At 38.2% G+C, this 19,989-nt stretch overlaps 3 protein-coding genes across 4 annotated transcripts in view; 1 reads left to right on the forward strand and 2 right to left on the reverse strand.

Moving 5' to 3' along the window:
* The window catches only part of LOC120422057 (forkhead box protein K1-like), a 52,562-nt gene extending 45,808 nt beyond the window's left edge, over positions 1–6,754 (reverse strand). The window contains exons 1-2 of one of the 2 annotated variants that reach the window (XM_039585390.2): positions 6,521–6,754; positions 1,190–1,754 (exon numbers count right to left, since the gene is read on the reverse strand). The gene's annotated coding sequence lies outside the window, so the exon portion shown is untranslated. The remainder of the gene's footprint in view (positions 1–1,189; positions 1,755–6,520) is intronic. The other variant, XM_039585388.2, reaches the window with a different exon arrangement.
* A 6,670-nt stretch (positions 6,755–13,424) lies between these two features.
* The window catches only part of LOC120422058 (transcription factor kayak), a 33,205-nt gene continuing 26,640 nt past the window's right edge, over positions 13,425–19,989 (forward strand). The window contains exon 1 of the mRNA XM_039585391.2: positions 13,425–14,394. Coding sequence (XP_039441325.1) covers positions 14,080–14,394 — 315 coding nt within the window. The 5' untranslated portion in view covers positions 13,425–14,079. The remainder of the gene's footprint in view (positions 14,395–19,989) is intronic.
* Positions 15,596–17,080, reverse strand: LOC120422060 (uncharacterized). Its single transcript, XM_052706674.1, has 2 exons — positions 16,329–17,080; positions 15,596–16,268 (listed from the first exon to the last, which is right to left on the reverse strand). Exons 1-2 carry the CDS (start codon positions 16,573–16,575, stop codon positions 16,180–16,182), a joined length of 336 nt encoding a protein of 111 aa, XP_052562634.1. The 5' UTR covers positions 16,576–17,080; the 3' UTR covers positions 15,596–16,179.

Consider the following 19,989-nt stretch of genomic DNA (forward strand, 5'->3'; position numbering starts at 1 on the left):
TCAATTTTAAAAAAATGAAGCATTCGTGAAATTTTTCGATCTTTTTGAAAAACAATATTTTGAGTGGCCCACGCCACGGCTGAAGGAGATTATTATTGCATATCAATCCACCTAAAAAATGTCTTCGTCGGTAGTAAGATTCGAGGGTCCTTTTCAAATATCCGTGACATAGATAATATTTTACATACGATTTTTTTTTTTTATATTTTGATGGAGGCGCACGCATTTAAAAAATTTGAATAAATCAAAAATCCCTAGGTGAAATATTTTCTAGGTCACGGATATTTCAAAAGGACTCGCCAGGCGTACTTCCGACGAAGAAATGGCTCCTTCAGCCATGGCGTGTGGCCATGAGTGGCCAGTGCCCTCAGGAGTAATAACAGTTATCTTTGTCAAACTGGTCATGTTATTAACATAACAAACGTATTTTTTTTTCAAGTTTAAATTTATTGAAAATTCTTTTTACATTTTAACGCTATTGACTGTCAATCTAAATTTCTTGGAAATGTCTAGCAATACCAAAAATACAAATTATTTAAATTTAACTAAACAACCTACAGGGCACCAAATTGCACAAAATTTTGCAAACTTTACCCACATGCATTTCTCACGACACAGATATGAGCAACGAGCAGTGTAGTCATATTTTACCCAGTTTTCATCCAAACAAACACGCACATCCACTACCAACCGAGCTTGAGCATGATTGTTGTTGTTGGTTGTCGGATATTGTGCAGCGTGCGAAGAAGAGGTGCTGTTCCCGGACCACTTTTACACCCAACACACAATATATTCGTCACTGGCGCGCGCACAGAGACACACAGAGAGATACGACGGTGCCGAGATGAGTGTTGTTGTATATATTTTATTTGTTTATCACCAGAACCAGCGCCAGGCCCGGCGGAACACAAAATGGATCCCGTCGGCGTTAAGCCTTTACTTGTGGTGGTGCAGAGAGGTTGTGGGATCCGAGCAAGCTATTGTTTATTTTGTAAACAGCCAACTTCGAAAGGGGGCCCCAATGCGGAACGCTAGCTTAATTAGTTGGTAAAAACATAGGAAATTGGCGATTTTCTTCGCAAAAAACAGCAAAACGTGTGTGTCACATAAATTTAGCACCTCTTCTCCACTTTTCATCACTTGTCGCCGTCAATCAATTAAAATTAATTGGGTTTTTCTCGTTACTCACCTAGAGGCGCTCCACCAAAGTTGTTTTCTTCTTGCGAAATTGCAAGGACTTTCCAAAATGTCCTTCCCGCAACACTTTTCCGCACAGTTCCTTCAAAAATACACCAGAATCTTCCTCTTCACGGGGTGAAAAACAGCCAACCAAGTACACACCGCGCACCGCACCGAATCGAATCGACCAGGCCAAAGATCGATACCAGGCAGAGAGCTCTTCGGAGCAAGTCGTGGTAGGCTTCTCGTCGTTGTTGTTTTGTTCTTCGCTCTCGCTCGCTCGCTCGCTCTCACTCTCTTCTCTCCCGTTTTCCGCACCACACCAAGCGCACAGTCTGCCTTGTTTTATTTGGATGTTTTTCTCGGCGAAATTTTCCCGCACCAGGCAACCGCGAAAAGTAGGCTGTTTTTCCTTTTTTTCACAGGGGATGAGACACTGCTAGCGCTTTGAATGTTTGTGTGTGACGATGATGATGGTTGGTCCTATTTTTGTTTTGTTTATGTTGTTTTTTTCTTCTCCCAAATCCAACTATATTTTTTCTTCCTTCACTTTTCTTCTGCTTCGCAGACTTTGACTGTGGATGGAGAAAAAATAGAGGGAAAAAACAGGCTATTAGACTCAAACATCCAATAAGCTTCTGGTGTTGTGGAAAATCTAGTAGGCTGTGTGCTGGGACGACGATAAGACAAGTAGCAGAGATCCTAGCCGACTTTGTTTGTGTGTGTTTCAAACTATACACAAATTTTCCAAAAACGGAAATATGCAGCCTTATTTTAACCTATTTTGTGGAAACTTATGAAGAAAGCTAAAACGTTTTTAAAACCGGCCAGCCCCACTCCGTAAAGTTTGTCGTAAAGATGAGTCGTTGAAAATTGTTGAATTTAATAATAATAACGCAATTGCTGAATCTACACGGTTTATTACAGTTTACTCGTCAATAGAGTTATCTACGTGCGCATGTATTGCGTGTACGTACACGAAAAAAAGTGAGGTTAAATTTTGTCCGGCCAGCAAAATCAAATGGTGCGCTAGTGTGCGTACGCGAAACGTCATAAAGCTCCATTAATACACAATATGTTTAATTTTAGTTTACATCCGGAATCCCATTATCCTTGAATGAGCATTTTTCGGAGTGTATGTTTTACCTGGAAAATACGTTTTCCCGAAAGCCAATAAATAATCGATTTATAGGCATTTTCAGATAAAAAATGATGCTTCATCTAAAAATATACCAAAACGAAAAAAAGCTTTAAAAAGTCTAAGAGCTGAAAAAGTCCTATAATTTTCTTTTTTTTTCTAACTTTGATAAATGACGAATTCTCCACCAAAAACGCTAATTGATTTTATTTATATATTTTTAATTTTGATTCAAACTTTGAAGGGTCCGTGCCGATGACCAAAAAAGCCATTACCCATACAAGGCTCCATCCAATTTTGGCAGCAGTCCATACAGATCGAGCCAAACATTTCATTAGGGTACAAAACCAAAAAGAAAACTTTTGGGATTATTCCACTATTCAATTCATTAGTACACTCCCTACATGCCCTCCAAGAATCAGATTGATAGCAAACAATTTCCTATTTAAAACATCAAAACCACAAAAGGGCACAAAACAATGTGCACTCCAAGCCTAAACAATAAGTTCAAATATGCCCTTTTATTTTTCGTTAGTTTTTCATAGTTGAGGAACTTTTTGTGTTATAAAGTGAACTTTTCATACATTCTTAACACTAATTCACTTCAAAACAAAATTTGGTTTACTTTTCACCAAGGATTTCGGCAGAAAAAAAACTTCGTCGAAATACAATATTTAATACGATCCCGCGGCTGCTGTTCAGTACACTTTTGAAGAATTTGTATGTCTCACATACCTTATCATAACTATTCAATCACAAAAATTCACCAATTATCAAAATTTCCACTGATTTCCTCATTATTTCTAACTAAACAAAAGGGCCCATAATGACGAGATTTTTTAAAATTATGAGTTTTATTGCGAAAATCAACATAAATTAAGAAGCATTAACGCAGAGTTGAGGATAATGATGTGTTTTATCGTATCATCATTAAAATTTTATCTGTCAAGCTTCTTTTTTAACACTTGCAGCCCCAACGGGGTCAAAAAAGTTGGAAATGCAAACTCACTGGCTCTTGGAACCCTTGGAAAAAGTTGGAAATGCCTTTTTCATTGTAACTTAGGGTAGACGCATCTGTTTTGGATCTACCTTATTGTAGGTGATTCTTGACATCCTTCTGGATTGAATGCAATAAGAATAATCCAAATCGGTTGAGTTTTCGCCGAGATACAGACGGATGAAGTTGCATTTCCAACTTTTTTGACCCCTTGGTGCTTCGCGTAAGTTTTGACCCCTTGCACAGTGGGAAAAATGGACCCAAAAAATTACCGCAACATGATTTCGCGCAAACCATCGATTGCTATACACCAAAAGCTTCGTTTTTACACCAGCAATAATAATCCGATGAAAAATCGCACTGCACGGACCGGTGGCCGGAGTGCAGGCCACCGGAAGATCCGGATTTTTGGAAAAAGTGTCAGATTTATCCAATTGTGAACTGATAAGCTTTCTTCTACCATGAATAGTCATGCAAAACAATCCTAGAATAATATTAAATACCATATGACCCATCGGAACCGGTTCCACCGATCTCCGGTGGCCATATCCGGAACTGTATTAGGAAACAGTGTTAACCAGTCATGCGACGTATCAAACTTCTTGATTTTGGATGGAGAGTATCCTTAAAATGTATTTTTGCCTCCTGTGACCGGTTTCCAGGTTCTCCGGTGGCCACATCCGAAGATCATATTTGGCAAACTCATAAAATCACTCTTGCGACATATCAAACTTCATGTTTTTAAAAGAGGAGTGTATAACTCATGTCCCCATCCAAAATCAAGAAGTTTGATACGTCGCATGACTGGTTAACACTGTTTCCTAATATGTTTCCGGATGTGGCCACCGGAGATCGGTGGAACCGGTTCCGATGGGTCATATGGTATTTAATATTATTCTAGGATTGTTTTGCATGACTATTCATGGTAGAAGAAAGCTTATCAGTTCACAATTGGATAAATCTGACACTTTTTCCAAAAATCCGGATCTTCCGGTGGCCTGCACTCCGGCCACCGGTCCGTGCAGTGCGATTTTTCATCGGAATATTATTGCTGGTGCAAAAACGAAGCTTTTGGTGTATAGCAATCGATGGTTTGCGAGAAATCATGTTGCGGTAATTTTTTGGGTCCATTTTTCCCACTGTGCCTTGGTGCTACAAGTGTTAAATAGGATTAAATAGGATTTGAAACAAGTTGTCCACTTTTCGCAAGCGATTTTCTCGAATTTGGTTTTGTGCCCTAATGAAATGTTAGGCTCGAAATAATGTTACGAAAATATTCGTCAATCTGAAACTTTTGAAGGAATTTTCTGATCGATTTGGTGTCCTCGGCAAGTTTGTAGGTATTGATGAGGACTACTCAGATAAAATAGGTGCAGAATTCTTATTTAAGATAAACTTTTTTTTTCACAAAAATCAAATTACAGTTCAGACTTGATGAATCGCGAAAAAAAAAGTTTTTAGAAGTATTGTTTTTAATTGTTGAGCTCGATATATGACCCCAAACATGCTCTAAAGTAATTAAGAAATTTTAAATCCAAGATGGTGGCCAAAATGGCGGTGTCGAAATGCTGAGAAAATGTATTTGGTATGCTAAAAGCTAAAAGGCTATCAAAAACTCAAACTTCAATAAAATAAAATAAAAAATGAAATGAAAAATACGAAAAAAATGTTTGTGCATGATTCGATTATCCATAGTCCCATACAAACTTTCAGATAATCGAAACTTCGGACAATTGAGTCTAGACTGTACCATAAATCCCTATTTTTTAATTTTTTATCAAATCTTTTGAGCCATAGCCATAGTATGGCCAAAATTTTGCAGCCGAGTGATTTTTTGAAAAATAAATATTTTAGTAATTTTTTTTTAATTTTCAATAAAAAGATTTTTTTAGCAGATTTTTGATAAAGTACACCGTTTTCAAGATATAGCCACTTAAAGTTTTATTTTAACTGAAAATTCTCGAAGTTCAATTTTATTTTTGAAAATTTCCGGTAAACTTACTTGGAGATTTGACCTCTGAATGCTGAAATACAGCGAATAAAAAAAAACAAGAAAATTTAAGTTTTAGAAGTCTCATAAAACATTCCCACGTTTTCTAATGCTCAGCAACTTTTAGTCCAATTTTCCATGTTGAAAAGTGAAACATTTGTAAAATTTTGAAATCAAGACCAACATTTCAAAAGGGCCAAACATTCAATATTACTGAGTCAAACCTTCGGGGTTTCAGTGTACCTATATTCTTAAGAGAATAAATAATTAAATTAAAAGCTGAAAAAAAATCTGAAACTCAGAGAGCGAGTTGTGGCGCTATAACCATGGCAAACGTGAGCGGGGGATTCCCACGTTTCTTCCTCCCCTGTAGATTCCGTACTGCATTGTTGTTTGAACATTTTATGCTCAAACTCAATCCACTTCAACGAATCATCTTTGCGGTTAACTTTGCGCAATTGGCCTGGCCGTATATAAAAAAAAACGATGTTGGAAGTAATCGCCCCGACATCCTTCAGGATGCTTTCGAAAGATGGCTGCGCTATGGTTAGATTAGATTAGATTCAAATTAAAAATTAAGAAATTTACCACTTTTTGTCTTCTTACTAAAGAAAGGTATAGGTTTTACTTTTTTTTAAATAAAATTTGATGGTTTGAACAATTAAAGATTAAGATTTTTTTTTTAAAAAATCCTATAAACATATCAAAGACGATAGCTCATAGGACCTTTAAAAAAACTCTAGAAATATTTTTGGGGAATGTAATAGAAACAAAACAATTATATTTTCAACTGAAAAAATAATTTAAAAATATAATATATTGAATGTTAAAATAATTATAACATTTTATTTATTTTTTTACAAAAACCCAGCAACCCTGCCCCGCTGTTCCGCACCCAATGTTCGTGTTTACATTTTTGCTCACGCGCAACCCTTCGTCAGCATTTTTTTCTCCGTGCACGTGATTGTTGTGTGTGTGGGCTTGCGTGACACTCCACCACACCAACACAATCGCAGCGGGCCGTGCTTTGCCGCCGCAAGCTTGTACTTGTGTGGGAAAAAATCAATGTAAATTTTTGATATTATTTTTTTTTCTTTTATTTTTCCCATATTTGCGCTCAACAATAAGGAAAGGGAGAGGGGGGGGATGCGTTGTTTTCCGGTTCGGAACACCGGCCGCGGTGGCCACTTCCGGTTGGAGGGGGTCGTGCACTTACCTCGGGGGAAGCAAGTTCCGGCTACTTTTTGCAACGCAATTCACTGAACTTGCTCACTCGAAACTGTTCTTCTCAACTCGCGAGTTTTAATCAAAAATTCACTGCTTTCTGCTGCACAATAAAAACACTGCGACTGAAAATAAAAGCCACTCTTCTTCCAAGCGCACTCTTTTGCTCGCGGCGACTTCACTCACCTTCCCAAACCTCGTTGTTTGTCGACGGACGACTGAAGAAAATGTTTTGTTGATTTTAGGTGCGCGGCGGCCGCCGAGCTTTCTTTCGTGAAAGAGCCGCCGCGCGCAGGGCTGGGCAAAAACGCAACTTTTGAAAGCTTCTAGGGCGGCTGGTGCGTTTTTCGTGGATGGCTTTTGAAATGACAGTTGGAGGTGTTGTTGTTGAAATGATTGGTAATTTTAAATCAAACGCTAGAGGAATTGATTGTGTCTCGTTCCCCAGAAAATCATTCCCCATAAAAGTTTCTTTCTCGAAAAATATTAGGAATTGATGCAAAGTAATTTCAAAGATTCAGTTACTGATTAATTATTCCTTCTTTTAAGAAAGTCTCCTGACACAAGTTGAAATTTCACCTTCTTTACTGCCGTTCTACGCATAATTGTCCCATGTTCAAAAAAGTGCAACTGAGAAAAACGCGATGGAAATTTTTCGACCGATTCCTGTGTTTCTACGCATAATTGTCCCGTGGGTCCCTATTCACCCCATAAGTCCCTAATCAGGCCAGTTAGCAGTTTTTCACTCTTATTTTTAATTCTCTTGCTATACAATAGGTAAATAAGGCAAAATACGTCGTAAAACTGATAATTTCGTGAAAGAAAATACTTGGTGGGACAATTATGCGCAGAAGTTCAACGATGGGACAAACAGACTTGGAGTTGTTTTCAATGAGTTTCCGAACAAAGTACTAGATGTTATGTGTTTTTCGAAAAGTAATCGTCAAACTAAACTTAAAAATGACAAAAACTCAGAACCGACCAAAAATGACATGGGACAATTATGCGTAGAACGGCAGTTTAAAGAAGGGAAAACTATCTTGACTTGTGATAACTGCTAACAGAAGTTGAATTTTAGCTTTAAAGTTTTTTTTTTCTTGTTTTCTTTCTTGTTTCCATAAGGAAAAGCTCTCTTGACGAGTGATAACAAATTTAACATTCCAACGCCCAAGGCTCCAAAAAAGGTGGAACGGTAACTTCAACTCGCTGGTTCTCGGGCATAACTCAACCAATCAAGATGATTCTTCTTTCCAGTGATTTGTTAGGATGTCTAGATGATTCTAGAACTTTGCAGAACTTAATTTGATCAAATCTGTATTTTTTGCGATCAAAAACATCGTTCCAACTTTTTTTTCGGGTGTAAAAAAAATTCGCCATAAATTCCGCGGAGGCAGCCATTTTAAAAAATGTGGAACGATGTTTTCGGTCGCAAAAATTACAGATTTGTTCAAATCAATTTCTGCAAAATTTTAGGATTATCTAGACATTCTTACAAATCACTGGAAATAAAAATCGTCCCGATTGGTTGAGTAATGCCAGAGAACCAGCGAGTTGAAGTTACCGTTCCACCTTTTTTGAGAAGCTTGGGCGTCCGTGTAAGTTGGACATGCGTTGGGCGTTCCAGTGTTAAAAAGTTGTGTAAGTGGTCAAGAATTTGGGGAAGCGCTCATTTTGCTTGCAAAATCTCTGCATTTTGAAAACATTTTAAAATATTGAATTGTTTCAATAGTAAAATTATTTTGCCAACAATTAAAATTTTATAGCAAACAAGCCTTACCCGACAAACTTCGTTCTGCCATTTTTCGTTTGTTGACGTTTTAAGCTCTTTTGCTTATTCAGCCTCCTGTGATCAAAATTTGATTTGACGTAACTTTTCCCATACAATCGGATGATTTACCGGAATCGGTTCCAGAGTGGCCAAAGTTGTAACTTTTTTGCGTAAGAACCTTCCTTGGACTTATACGAACCCAACGCAACAAAGAGCACCTCGATCCGACGCTCCGTTTTGAACTGATTCGCGTTCGAACAAAACCGTCGAAATTTTATATATATATATATAGATTGCTGAATAATTTTTGAATCGAATGGAACATAAATCGTGTTGATTCGATTAGAGGGAAGGAAGATATAAGCGTTTGACGGATGACGCAGTATTCCAGGGCATTCGGCCCGGGTTTTTGGAATGGCACCCTAGTACAGGCCTGCCCAACGTCCGGCCCGCGACGGCTTTTCAAAATAGTTCTATGACCGGCCCTAAAGGTTGTTTATGGAATACTCAATAAATAAATGGAGTGTCAAAATTTAAAATATAATCATGAGATTAATATTTTTTCAATATTTTGAAAAAAAAAGATTTATTTGTTTTATTTTTGTTTTTGACATACCATGTTGCTAATTCAACGTTTTGTTTGGATTTTGCATTTGTATTTTTTTTATTTCACATTCTTTATATTTGAATTTCATTCTTATCATTTCTATATTAATTTTCAGAACCAATTATTAAACTTGAAAAATGTGCAAAAATAAGTGTCAAATATAAATTTCTAAAAATGTTGGCTGTTTTTACTTCTATTTGAATTGTTACATTTGTGAGGATTTTGATTTGAATTGAGTTTTCATAAATGAGTAAGCAAAACAATAATAAAGTTTAGCTGGAAAAAAGCTTTGAAAAAGCAAATTAATCATATCGAATATAAAGATCGCTGCAAATATTTTAAAAAATGTTTCAATATGAGTCAAGAAATCAGATGTCAATTTTTTACTTATTTTCAATTATTTTAGGAAATTTGAAGACAAATTTAAAACTATCAGATATATTTTTTTCTCCACATTTTTAAATTTCGTGCCTTTAAAATCATCGCACAACAACTTAAAAAAATGTTTTTTCGTAAAGATGATTTGAATCCAAATTACGTTTCAATGATTTTAAATCTTGTCTCGTTGATTTTTCAAACTTGAATATCAGGGTTATTTAATTTCAATCATTTACAATACAATTTTAAACAAAATAAACATAAATCCAAAAAAACATCTTTGAAAGTTATCTTTGTTTTTCTTTTTTATGATCAGGATATATAAATCTTATTTGCAACACTAGTGTATTTAACAACCTTATAAAATAAATTTTATGAAAAAAAAAGTTTACTTTTTTGAACATTTACTAACATTAGTTCCGGCCCGCCACTGCTTCTGAAAAATCAGATCTGGCCCGCTGGGCCAAAAGGTTGGGCAACCCTGCCCTAGTACCTTCGAGTAAGACGTAGTCTACGTCAAAAAATTTACAATTATGAAATTTATATTTTTTTGCTGGTTTTTTGAAAATTTTAGAAATTTTGAAAGTTTTGAATTTTTTGGAAATCTTGAAAAAATTGGAAAATTTGAAAATTTTGGAATTTTTTGAAATGTTTAGAAAATTTTAAAAAATTTGGAAATTTTGAAAATTTTGGAAATTTTAGAAAATTTAGTTAATTTGGGAAAAATAATAATAATCACCACGATAAATATTTCTGGGGAATGGATTTCTGGGGAACGTGACATCATCGTACTGTACAAAATATTTATAAACGGGACCAATAATTTAAAAAAATAATGACACATTAACGCAGGAAAATAGATATTCAATTGTTTTTAGTTATATGTTTTTTCACCTAGATTTCCACATTTATTTTCATTAAAAGTAAAAAGTCGAAAAAAAAATATTTTTTTTGTGCCCCACGATGTTTTAAACATATCTTAAAAAGGGCGTATTGCTTGGTGTATGACCTATTTATCATTAAGGGTGCACAGCAACAAAGGAAGATGTTGTCTTATTATTCCAAAATTGTCAAACTTACGGACCCAACCCTGTAACAACGGGATTATAAAATTAGTCAAACTTTGATGTAAATTACCTTGTGGACAGTACTTTAGGGAATGAATGAAAAATCATATCGATAGTTCCCGTAGTTTACTAAAAAGTCTGTAATAAAAATTTGGGTGTTAAAGATCTGGTTGATGTGCACCGTTAAAAAGTGAGTTAATTGAGATGTATAGGCATAATCTAAAAAAAAAAAAGGGTATAACAAATGCCTAAATGTGACGAATTTGCTGAACAAATTAAATTTGCTTTGGACTAATTTAAGAAAACAAAAATTTATCCAGTTGAAAAAAAAATGCAAAAAGAACATAATACTTTTAAAAATTCGAAACAGAGTGTCGAAGTTTAATGATTTAGATAATTACAACAAGTGCAGGACAAATCGACTTTGACAACGAATTCCCATTCCACGGAATTCTATTCCCCCAGAATCCCTTTCCTAAGAATGGTCCCTTCCTCAGAAACCCATTCCCCAGAATGACTCATTTCCCAGAAAAGTTCATTTATTACGTAATTTACTATTTATTTCAAAAAGTGATCAGTTTTAAAGTGTAAAGTGTTAAGATTTCGCATTTTTTGTGATTACTACTGATAAAAGTTGATTTTATTTTTGTTTTGTTCAAGGTCCTAAATATTTCAGGGGAATGGGCCTTCCTGGGGAGTGGTAGTCTGGGGGAAAAGGATAGAACCATTTTTTTTTTGCAATTTGAAAAACGACACACAATTTGAATACGATTTTTCACGAAAACAACATGTACTTGATGGTTGATGAACTTTTAACCATCCCAGAACTTTATTTTTAAGAAAGGGAGGTGGTCTTTTGGAAAAAAAAAAATCTCACAAAAATTATACAAAATTGTGTAAAACTAAACTGAAAAAAAATTGGAAGCCAATTGGAAAAATTATCCTAAAATCATAAGAGTATTTAAGCTTGGGAAATAAATAAAAATTTACTTCTGCTTTTAACTTTAACTGTTATGCCTAACAAACCTATGATGGATGGATTTAAATGAAAAATCATCTCACACTTTAATAATTTGTAAACAAAATCTATAAATATTTATGCCAATGTTTTGTAGATTTGTTTTGTAACAACCTTCTTAAACATATTTAATCAGACTTATCACTTTATCGTTACCATGGAAACCTGTTATTCTGTAAAAAAAAGACTTAGTCATAAATCAGCACTTATGGAAAACCCTATTCGATAAAGAAGAAAAATAATACCAAACAAGCAACAATCCCGGTGATTTACCAGAAACGACCCCGCACACGGTGGCCTCCAGAATAAACGATAAAAATCCTAACCTCAAACCGCCACGCGGTCCTCCAGTCGCAACTCGCTAACCGCAATATATTTTGCATAAAATTATTCCATTATTAGCTTAATTCTCGCAACCGAAAGTTGACACAGCCAGCAGCAGCTCCCGTGCCGTGATCCGGAAATGATCTGCATTCCATCGGACCCGTTGGCCAAGACGCCAATTGGCCGCCAAACGGCAAGTGTGCAAACCGCAAATACGCGGCAAACACGCGCGAATGAGTCATCCCGCACGCCGCACGCGGTAGTCTCGGTTTGGATAAGAGTTACATAAAAACCGCAAACTTTGTCAAGTCGCGAGCGTCTGCTTTGAATTTGTAACAGGCAATGCTTTCCCAAGTCCGAGGGTTACCTAGGTTGAAGCATTATAACTTTATTCTCAAGATGACCTCCTGTAGCTATGTACGTGTTCAAAGAAAGCCACTCTGAATACCCATAAATGGGTAAATACCTAAAGAGAAAGAGAGCATGAGGTAGCAGCACCCAAATTAAGGGCAGAGAAGATGACTCATCGCTGATTTTATCTTTCCACAGCATCACTGAATGGGCTCTCTCCAGGGTCCGTAACGAATCGCAAGGTAATTACAGGGTTTGAGGAGGCTTTCCTTTGGAATTTTACAAGATTTTTGACCAATAACGTCACTTAAGAACCGCCAACCGGAAACTGCCAATCAAAGTCAGTTACCAAAGTAGGCTTCTCCTTCCCCCCTAAACCACCTGTATGCAAAGCTCGTCTGATATTTTGTTTACCCGCAAGGCAGCCGGTTTCCAAACTATGAGGTCATCACCAGCAGCGCTCCCTTTTCCGAGAATTGGCAACTGCACGTGCTCGCACGCGGTCCGCCATAAAAACCGCGCGCTTGACGTCATCACTGCTCGACCCCTCTCAACACAACACAACGCTCAGCGAACGGTACTAAATCATGTACGAATGAACGAGACGGTGTGTGTGAGGGAAAGTTTTGCTGTGGCGTTGCTTTTCTTATCGCAGAATGTCAAGCAACTGACAGAATTACAAAAACAGGTAATTTTGTCACATTGCTCGAGATCGCAAACAGGCGATTTCTAGCTGACTTGTTTGACAGATTGACAGAGAGAGGGTACTTACCTTCGCGCTGGAACGTCGCCTACTTCGATCACTTCACCGCAGTCGGACTCTGGTATCCGAGGGGGGTATATCGTTTCCGACGTCCGTGATTGGGAAGCGCTCGATAAAGTTATTTAGTCGGGTAAAGCAAGTTTGCGACCCTGCTAGGTGGCTCGACGCCAACTTTCAAACTGGACATTTAGCGTATCGATGTGATTGCGCAACGTTTGCGTCATTTAGGCAGAGCAAAGGGAACACGTTTCTCGTGGTTTCGCGAGGTGGTGGTGTTCGCCTCATTTTTATCGGCAAATTAAGCAGAAAGAGTGATTTCTGGACGCATCAACCCACGAACGGTGCAGTGGGGTGCGTGGACCGGGTGAAGTGTGCAGTGTGGGGACATGAATGAAGATCTCGCGCGATGATAATAAACAACAAAACGGGTGGCAATGGTGCTGGTAACGTTGCAATGAAAACGTCAAAATAGTCGGGTGGAAAGCGCTATCGAGAAATTAAAAAGAGAGATGTGAGCCGGTAACATGGAGTGAAACTTTCGCAGCTGTCATGGTAAACTTCACAGCAACTTGACAGAAAGTTTAACTCCATGTTGCACTTTTAATTTCTCGATACTTGGGTTTGTTGGTATTGGTGCGATCGTGGCTTCGGTGGTCGGTTGTAGTTGTGACAACCTGGTGTGTGGATGTTTTCCTTTCCTGCGGTGCTGTTCGCACGCGGAGTATATGGCCTACACAGGAGGCAAACGTGAAAACCGATGACTCATAGTCTATAAACTGGTCCCCTGGTTGGGCATATGTGTATATTTGTGTTTGGACAACCGTGAACGGGACGGTGAAATTCTTGGAAATTTCGAGACCTTCCACAGTGAGTTTGTGCAGGTTCTTGGCTGGATGGTAGCTTCTCAACCCGGAACAGGTGCCTCCTTTGGTTTTTCTTAGTTTTGTTTGAACTTTCCCAAAATCGGGGAAATCCTGCTGAGTGCGTTCATTGAGACAATTTGTGCAACCGTGTCGTGAACATTCACCAATACAGAAAGCTGTTTGATAACAAGTGCTCCAAACGCGTCTTATCGTGACTTTGAGACTGATCCGTTTCACCAAGGATTATCTTGGTAGCTTCTTCAAGTGTCTTGCGAAATCCGTTTCGCCGTCGTCGTCAACCCCGAAACCAGTATTTCGCGTTTACGTGTGGGCGTCCACGTATTCTCACACACCCGCGAACCGTGCGAGTCCCCCCTCCTCCAACTCGAATTACACACTAGTAGTGGTAGCCATGAAGTCCGACTTGTCGAATGTCGTCCCGCCGAAATCGGACGAGAGTTCCGTTTCGTCCGGTAGCGCGAGCAACAGCACGGCTGTGGTAACCGGCGGGGAAGATTCGAGCGGTCATCACGTCATCGCGAGTCAACCGTCGACGTCATCGATCGGAGCGGGACTGTTGTTGGCAGCGGCGGCGGCAGCAGCTGCGGGAACCACCGTTGGAGGACTGCTGGACGTTGGGAGTGTGGCGGCAGCGGCGGCCGGACTTGCAGGGCTAGGAGTTCCCCAGCCGGCACATCAAGCGAGCAGCGTCGTCATCACCAGGGCGGTAAGTTGGGCTGGAAATCATTAAAATTCATTATTTAAGACATCCAAACACAAAAATATGATGAAAAGTATTAAATTTGACAGGACCAAACATTCGTATTATCATAATATTTACCTTCTAGACAGTGGTCGCGGTGAAGCCACCACCACTTCTGTCAAAAACGTTAAATATTATTCTCGGGTTACTAGACGAATATCAGCTGTGAATTGTCTTGTGCAAGGAGAACATAATCAAACTTTTCGGCACCCTCAGCAAACGTCAAATCAATACAAATTGCTGCTTGATCTTTTTCCGGATCTCTCACCGGAAAATGCGGCTTTCTAGTCTGAAATTTACCAACACATTCAAGATATGTTTACATGGCGGCTGGGGGGTTGTTTGCCTCAGATTTTCTATTTCTTTCTAGCAAAAGTTTTTTTTTGTCATGAGACTTCTATCTGGTTTGTTTGACTGACCGCCCGATATTTCAGCCAACACATTCCGCAGGAAGTGACGAATGACCTCTCTAGGTTAAAGTCACGTTAATAAAATAAACAACAACATTCTGCAGGGACTCTGACACACGGGGATGCTTCGGCTGTCATCTGCATACAATGTCACTGAAGCCTAAAAATTACCAAAGTTTTGGTGTCTAGTGTCAAAATTATGGGGAGTAACATGACGAAAAGGGCGCAAAATCGAAACGACAAAAATTATTTTTTTCTTTATTTTTGTTTCGTTAGTTAAAATGAAATTAAATGTGTACCATTATCCGGGGCAAATCGAGACACATGGGGTGAATTGAGAAGTGATTTTAGCAATGTTTTTGCACAATATTTGAATATTTTTTATTTGTTTCAGTAGGAATAAATCAAAAAAATTAGATTCTAAATTTGAACTTTTATGTCTAAAAACAGCTGTTCATAGAAGGCTTTTTTGTCGAAAATTTACCAACACATTCAAATCAAGTTTGTACGCTTTGTTTTTAGCAAAATACATCGGTGTGTGCCTCAATTCAACTCCACAATATGGTAGCTCAAACCGTGATTGGGCTTTGATGCATGATGATTTGAGTATTATCTAGCTTTAAACTTATTGTTACGATGAATTGTTTCAGGTGGAAACTTTTGCTCGGATATCCCATTTTTGGAGATGGATTTATCAAATTCGAGTTCCTGAGCCTATTTCTGAATATCATGTATTAAAATGTTTATACACACAAAGAAAAATTACTCTAAATTTAAAAAGATCGTTCGTTGGATTAAAAGTTCGCGTTGGTGAATATTCGTAGAAAGTTCAAACTTTTCAATTCAAAAGTTGGAAAGTTTTTAATACTACCATGCATTTATGGAACAAAATCGTTGTATTGGTAAAAGTATTTTACTTTTATTTGGAAAAGAAACCTTTTATGGCAAGAATACACAACATTTAGCACTACAGGGATAATTTCAGAAAAATGTGCTTGGTTTTTTACATTTATTTAAAAAAAAATTAAAAAAATATGTATTTAACGCTTCTCCACTAGCTTCTGCTTCATACGGTACGCCACTGGTCACTTCCGAATACCCCAGTTTGGTCGGTTCCGGATGGAGGCTTCGACGCGACAGCAGTGTAACACGATGGTCACGTTTCCGGCCTCAATCAGGACAGTCTTGGAGGAGTTGGCCATTGATTCGGGAAGGGTGGTCGACGTTTCCCGGCTGGAAAGTAAAGTGCCTGAACGGGGAGTTCCCGATCCTGAAAGCGCATCCGGAACATGGAGTTGATGAGGCCCTCGGAACGGAGTTCGATTTTGAGCACGTAATCCTAATTCGTTTTTTTTTTTGGCTCACTGTCCAGATTCATTCGGCTGAAGCTGCGCCGTCGCGACGTGAGTGTTTGTGGGCGGGAAGTTGCTAAAAGAGATGGAAAGTAAGTGAAGTTGGCTAGCCACTGCACACATTCTCAATACTCACCGGTGCTGTAAACCGACGGCACCGAGTGCAACATCTGCGCTGACCATCCTCTTCGTCGGAGGCCCATCGTGAAAATAAACTTTCGCGTACTTGTCCAAATCCGGAAGTTAATCTTCTTCAACGCAATCTCGTTGTTCACGCAACGCTTCGGCAGCGCCATCTCCTCGATGATCTCGCCCAGTCCCCACGCGAATTGACCTTCAATCCCGGGCCACCACCACCCAATACAACCGGTGCGAATCCACATTCCTACCTCTCATCCTACAAAAACAAACAAAATCAATCACAAACCCCACAAAACACCCAAGCTTCCTTCTTAGGAATTCCGGCCGAGGAACAGCTGCAGTTCCTGCAGGAAGCTGGCCTTGTCCTTTTCGAGCACTCGACCTCGTCCCGCTCCTGCACCACCCTCCTTCGAAGGCGTTCCGCTGCTGCTGTTTGGCTCACGAAGGTTTCCGCGTCCGGTTGGCTTTACTTTGCGTCCTAGACTCACCAGCACCACCGGACCCACCAAAGTGTTTGTTTACATTTGCGACTTAGGCGTACACGGTTACACGAGAACGTCAAAATGAAAGAAATTTTACAGTCGAATTAAAAGTAAAAACTTTTAAATCAGTGAGCAATGAGATTTTCAAAAACTGTAGCAGTAAAAGTTTTCATTTTCAAAACAAGAAAAAAACTTTTAATGTAGCAAATTTTAACAACTTTTTAATTCAAAAGTCAGTTACTTTTGTCATTACCGTAATATTTTTTTGTGTGTATTTATCAATTTATACTCTTTACTAAACTAAAATTTAAAGAAATCACCGATTCACATTTATTGGAAACTAGGTTCATATCCAACAATACGAAATGTCAACCGACAAGAGCAGATTCTTATTTTCTTTTTACTTTAATTTTTAAAGAGTAGGCATAAATAGATGAAAATCTACTTTTTAGTTCTTACAATGAGCTCCAGGTCGAAATGTCGAAAATTGCAATTTTTTTAACTGAAATGCTTATAACTTCCGTTAGATTTGAACAATTGGGATGCTTCATAGTGCTCATATTTAGACCAGATGTTAGTTATATAAGTTCAAACAACCCCTGAATTTCAGGCAGATTGGTGAGCTCCACAACGACCCTAACAATGTTCGTGGACTCGCTCTTAAGGTTTCCCAACAACATGGTTGAGCTCACGTATTGGTTTAACCGCATCAAATCGTAGATTTAAATTAACATTATGATGATCTGTAAGTTCATTGGCCAAAAAAGAATTTGCGGAAGACATTTCAGAGGATTTGAAAAAGACTGGGAAGCTTTGCCTGAGACCTGATGCTAAACATATATTGTTGTTGGCGGCATTTATGGTTTATTTTAATGAAAAGAATCAATATGAGCAGCTAAAGGATTATTTTCCAAAAAATTAAATAAGACTTATTATATTTTGATTTGTGACCCTCTGAAATGTTATTCCCGAAACAGCGCCACCAAACATTTGGTGGCGGCTTCAGCAAGCTACGTCAGTATCACGGGCCTGCTCTGACAGCTCGAGCTCGATCATTGTTTGCAACAGGACACTGTCTCGAGGAGTTCGTCATCTTTGGGTTAAATTATATTGTACGATCAGTTCCTAGCTGGACTCGGTCACTGGAAACGACCGGCGACTCAGTGACCGACGAAATAGACGGCGGGCCAGATGCGGGCATAAAAATGTCAAAATCTCTTCCCCCCTCACTTCGTCTCTCCATCCAGCTGCAGTTTTGTTGACAAACAAACGGAGCACGCTGTCGCATGATGGCGGCATCGAGCCAGAATGAGGGGTGATCATGTGATTAAAAATGAAAGTTTTTTCAAGAAAAATAATATTTTTCCGACCGAATAAAAAAATTTCGAGCATGTTCACACAATTATTCCTGATGTCGGAGAAGTGATAAAAAGGCAAAATTTTAAACCATAATTTTTCTATAAATTGAATTTTTTTACTCCAACTGGGAACCCCTAGGTCTACCCACGACCGTTTCCAATGACCGTGAGAAGATGCCAGAAAATCCAGTTACGAGCTAAATCCACAATATTAAAGCCTCATTTTCATTTCTACACGTTCATTCAAAATCACTCAGTTTCGTAAATTTTGGGTGAAATTCACCTAAATCTCATGATTGACTTAAAAACTCATCTCTGAGTAGAACAGGCAATTGGGTCCTAAAATGAAGCTTAGATTGCTGATATTATTGTTTACAGCGATAAAGCTTATTTTTCTGAGTACAATGACCCTTTGTACGACCACAAAGAGTTTAAAATGGATTTTTAAATGAATTTTGAAAAATCTACCTCGCAGTCCTTTTTGACAGAAAAGCTCCTACTTGACAGCTCGTTCCAAGGGGACCATAGTTGATCCATCGAAAAAATGTTGACTTGTCATTATTTTTTTTGCATTAAAATTAAAAAAAGTGATCAGAAATGGTTTTTGATCGTGTTTTTTACCGTAGTACATAAAAATTTACATATAGCTTTACTGCCCATGTTCGCATAAATGTCCCATATGCAAAAACAGCAAGCTGAGAAAAACGCAAGGCAAGTTTGTCCCACACATAAGCCTTCGTGTTAAGTTTTCGTGAAAAAACTGGATTTCCTCCTAATTTCTAGAACAAAGTACTAGATGTTATATGCTTTTCTGAAAGAGCACACGATTTTGAACCAAACTGCACCATTAACTCAAAAACGATGAAAATGCATATGGGACATTTATGCGATCATGGGCAGTTTAGTACCCGATTGGGTATTAAAGCCCTATGTAAATTTTTATGTACAACGGTAAAAAATACGATTAAAAACCATTTTTGATCACTTTTTTTCATTTTAATGCAAAAAAATATTGACAAGACAACATTTTTTCGATGGATAAACTGTGGTCCCCTTGGAACGAGCTGTCAAGTAGGAACTTTTCTGTCAAGAAGGACCGTGAGGTTAATTTTTCAAAATTGGTTTAAAAATCAATTTTAAACTCTTTGTGGTCGTACAAAGGGTCATTGTACTCAGAAAAATAAGCTTTATCGCTGTAAACAATAATATCAGCAATCTAAGCTTCATTTCAGGACCCAATTGAAAATCTGAGTAATTTAAAATGAGCGTGTATCGTGTAGAATTTTAGAGGATCGCATAGTAAAAATTCTTACAGGCACAACTGATTCTTGTCGACTAAGCTCTAGTCCAGAGCAAAACAAAAATTCATAGAGATTGCAAGCAATAATCAAAAGCTTCGATCTGGTCACGACAACCTTCCCCCCAATGATCGCTTCGCTCGCGCGCAGGAAATCATCAATTCATCACACGATCTCACTCACCCCCTCCCTCTTGTTCGCGCAAAAGAATCTCTGAAATGCGCACAAACAAACAAGTCGACCTCGATGCACAAAACGCTCATCACTTATGCCATAATATTGCAATACAAGTTGACAAGTTGTGCAAATTTCCAAAATGAATGCACCTTTTTCATACCCCGGCTTGTAATCGTCACCTTGTGTCATAATTGAAGTCTGGGCAACGCTTACATTAACGGCCGCTAGATAGCGCTTCACCTTGGATGCACTGCATCCAAGCAGGCAGTGACGATTAGAAAAAATGCATATTCGAGATTCATGGATTCTATATTACTATTCTACGGAGGCAAAGTGTCTGA

Source organism: Culex pipiens, chromosome 1 (genome assembly GCF_016801865.2).
Source record: "Culex pipiens pallens isolate TS chromosome 1, TS_CPP_V2, whole genome shotgun sequence".
Classification (NCBI taxonomy): domain Eukaryota; kingdom Metazoa; phylum Arthropoda; class Insecta; order Diptera; family Culicidae; genus Culex; species Culex pipiens.